This window comes from Sphaeroforma arctica (genome assembly GCF_001186125.1).
Source record: "Sphaeroforma arctica JP610 unplaced genomic scaffold supercont1.74, whole genome shotgun sequence".
Lineage (NCBI taxonomy): Eukaryota > Ichthyosporea > Ichthyophonida > Sphaeroforma > Sphaeroforma arctica.
In genome coordinates this window covers 144,399-147,454 of record NW_014040484.1, presented here as the reverse complement: position 1 = coordinate 147,454, position 3,056 = coordinate 144,399, and the positions used below count along the sequence as shown (strand labels likewise).

General features: G+C 42.0%; 1 protein-coding gene across 2 annotated transcripts; it reads left to right on the top strand.

Moving 5' to 3' along the window:
• Nucleotides 1–1,485: 1,485 nt before the first annotated feature.
• Nucleotides 1,486–2,831, top strand: SARC_01788. 2 transcript variants are annotated; one of them, XM_014304492.1, is made up of 3 exons: nucleotides 1,486–1,533; nucleotides 1,949–2,323; nucleotides 2,660–2,831. In XM_014304492.1, exons 2-3 carry the CDS (start codon nucleotides 1,957–1,959, stop codon nucleotides 2,794–2,796), a joined length of 504 nt encoding a protein of 167 aa, XP_014159967.1. In that variant the 5' UTR covers nucleotides 1,486–1,533; nucleotides 1,949–1,956; the 3' UTR covers nucleotides 2,797–2,831. The 2 variants fall into 2 exon arrangements, with proteins under 2 accessions (XP_014159967.1, XP_014159968.1); XM_014304493.1 differs by having other exon boundaries at nucleotides 1,511–2,323.
• Nucleotides 2,832–3,056: the final 225 nt, after the last annotated feature.

Sequence of the window (3,056 nt, the reverse complement as noted above, 5' to 3'; positions counted from 1 at the left end):
TTATTATTATTATTATATATATTATTATTTATTTATTATATATATATATATATATTATTATTATTATTATATATATATATATATATATATATATATATATACATTTATAGATATATACAAATATACATATTGTGTATTATTTGCAGACATATGTTTTTCATTTGTCTTTATTACCTTGGTCGTTTTCTGTGTTTTAGCTCATTTCTTTCAGATAGATGATTGTACACCGTGTGTCGACAATACCACTATTTTACGTTGCTGTATGTATGTGGCAAACGTCTGTGATATTTTGTGAACAATCAAATACAAACCTTCGAATGTTTAATGTTATAGCTGCCACTTTGGATTTGAAATAATGCTAAACGGGAACTTTAGGATTTTCTACATCTGATCAAAATCATGTTGTATGGATTCGTATTGACCACTCAGCAATTGTCTGCCGTTTTCCCTGTGGTATTCGCAGTTGAGAAGCGTCTGACGACGTCCCAAATTCAGTTTAGCAGTATGCGTACCATTTTCGGCTTTGTGTTCATCCATTCTGCTTGTAAACTCAAGTTGCATTTCCTATGCGTACGTCTTTATAGCACACTCATCGCTGGGTTTAATTCACGGTCCTTTCCTTTTAGATTCGGCAACCAGGAAGTCTTCGGGATGCCAACAGAACAGGAATTGAACTTCCTGGCGGATCAAGTTGCAATACTCGACAACGATCCTGCCAAATTTGCCGCGGATCAGAGGTACTTCTAGCAATAATACTTAGAATCTGCACTGTTCATGAGTGCTCCAAAAAAAATTCGGTCTATCCGTTATCACTCATTTATGACTATACTCATATATGCCATACTTGTCAATCATAAATTGAAAATGTGCACGTTGTGAAGCTACGCCTCACTATTATCATACGCAACAATATGCTATTTCACTATTTATGCCACACTTGCCAACCATAAATCCCGCTGTGAAGCTACGCCTCATTATTCTCATATGCAACAATATACTATTACAGGCTGGCAGGCGTACATATATAGATCAATATACTTCACAATGTATCCCACTCCTTGCCCACGCTTTTAGTCCAGATACGCCACAATACCGTTGTTTGTCACACGTACCCCTATACATGTGATCTGCAGTCACACGTTCTGAATAAGATATCGGAAGATGCTGGCATTGTATACACACATTGAGCACGTCTATAGCAATCGGATGGGTACCCTAGACGGGCGCTCGGCACGCCGCTGTATTAATTGTGCTCTCTGCCGAGCAATCGCGATGGCCAGTCTGCATCTGTGTTGTATCACCTATACGGTTCCTCGCGTATACTTGGCTGGGACGACCATACAACGTAGCACCTGTATGTGGATCTGGCTTGACTGTGTATGTCTATCAGATGAACCATTAACAGACACGGCTGCTTTCTTTCGGCGTAGTCTCCGTGTGAGCAGTTTAGACATGGACTCGGCGGTCAGCATAAGTGATCGGGATCGCCTGGAAAAAGCGGTCTTCAGCGCCTACTTCTACTGTGATAGGAAGGTATGACAAACTTGATAGTTAAAATCAGGTTTTGAGTGATGTACAGACCGGTTTGACATATGTGATAGTGCTTGCCATGCACAAATTGAGATCCGGTGTATTCGTATGCTGTAGCGCACTCGCGGCCCTTGTGTACGCACTTGTGAACTATATGATCATACAGGCAGAAATATATACATTTCGTATCGTTTTATTTAAAATATCCCCCAAAATATTTGCGCTGATAGTTGTCCATACGAACCTCACGAAGACCCGCTTGTTAAAACACGTTACAATTCAATCGTTACTTCTGTATACTATCAGCCTCGACTTATTGTGATGGCAAATAACCACTACCAACCTACTGAACGCGCGATGTATTTGTGCAAAATGAATATACTAAAGGAACAACTACACCTGCCGCTAACGACGGCAGAATTTCAAATGAAGTCCGTGGTAGACGATGTGCTGGTACGGATACTGCTAAAGGACACCATCTCAGCTACCACTGGGCAGGTGGTGACCACCTTACCCGCGCGAGAGCCCGTCGTGAGTCGGAACACGCGCAACACCAATATAAATAAGAATCTCGATAGTAATACAAATACAAGCACACACACAGGTGCAAATAAGGATACGAGTGCCGGTGGCTCGATGCAATCTGGAATACAAACACCTGCCGTGGGAGTGGGGGTCGGGGCGGGTGGAGCCAGGAAAAGGAGAGCGAGGTCAAATTCCTTCCGGAACTCTCATCACCATGAAGAGGTGGTAGGGTCGCCCATGTTCATGCCAGCGGATACAGGCAGCTCAGGTAAGGGTTTACTTATGTTCAGTCCTGGTGTGCTGTACGCGATTTTTGGGAAGGAAGGGAGTTGTGTACTACGTAAAGTTAAGTGGGGAGTGTGCATTGTATATGATAGTTTCTTGGCAATGGCTGGCTGCAGATTATAGCGTCTGTGTGTTTGGATGAGGGATGGATCGTATGTGCACCCGACCGACGTTTTTCGAAATATTAAAACAAAAACGCTTCCGATCATGTATATCAACTATAGATATGGGTACGCAGTTATGTACTAATCATCTCTACATACACCTTGCAATAGAAGCACATTTCTCAAAGGTTATCATCCACTCGTATTTCTCGCAGAAGGACAAGTATATCCAATACCCGCCGCAATGCCCGCGCAAATAACTGCTATCTCCGCAAAAGGAGTCTTCGAGCATCAGCCGCCTTGCGCTCTGCATGTTGACACGGCTACATCACACTCCCAAGATTTGTCATGATAATATAGACGCGCACTTAAATAAAATCATACGCTAATCAGACTCCCAAGGACGGGAGATATGTCATGATAATATATAGACGAGCACTTAAACAATCATATGCTAATCCAACTCCCAAGGACGGGATAGGGCATATATATGTCATGATAATATAGACGAGCACTTAAGCAATCATATGCGAATCCAACTCTCAGGGACGGGAGATATGTCAGGATAATATAGAAGAGCACTTAAACAATCATATGCTAATCCAACTCCCG

Bases quoted from the DNA above. Each gene is read 5' to 3' on its own strand.
- SARC_01788 (XM_014304493.1), top strand. From the start codon at position 1,852: ATGGCAAATAACCACTACCAACCTACTGAACGCGCGATGTATTTGTGC. The intron at 2,324-2,659 runs GTAAGGGTTTAC...TATTTCTCGCAG, and splicing joins AGCGGATACAGGCAGCTCAG to AAGGACAAGTATATCCAATA.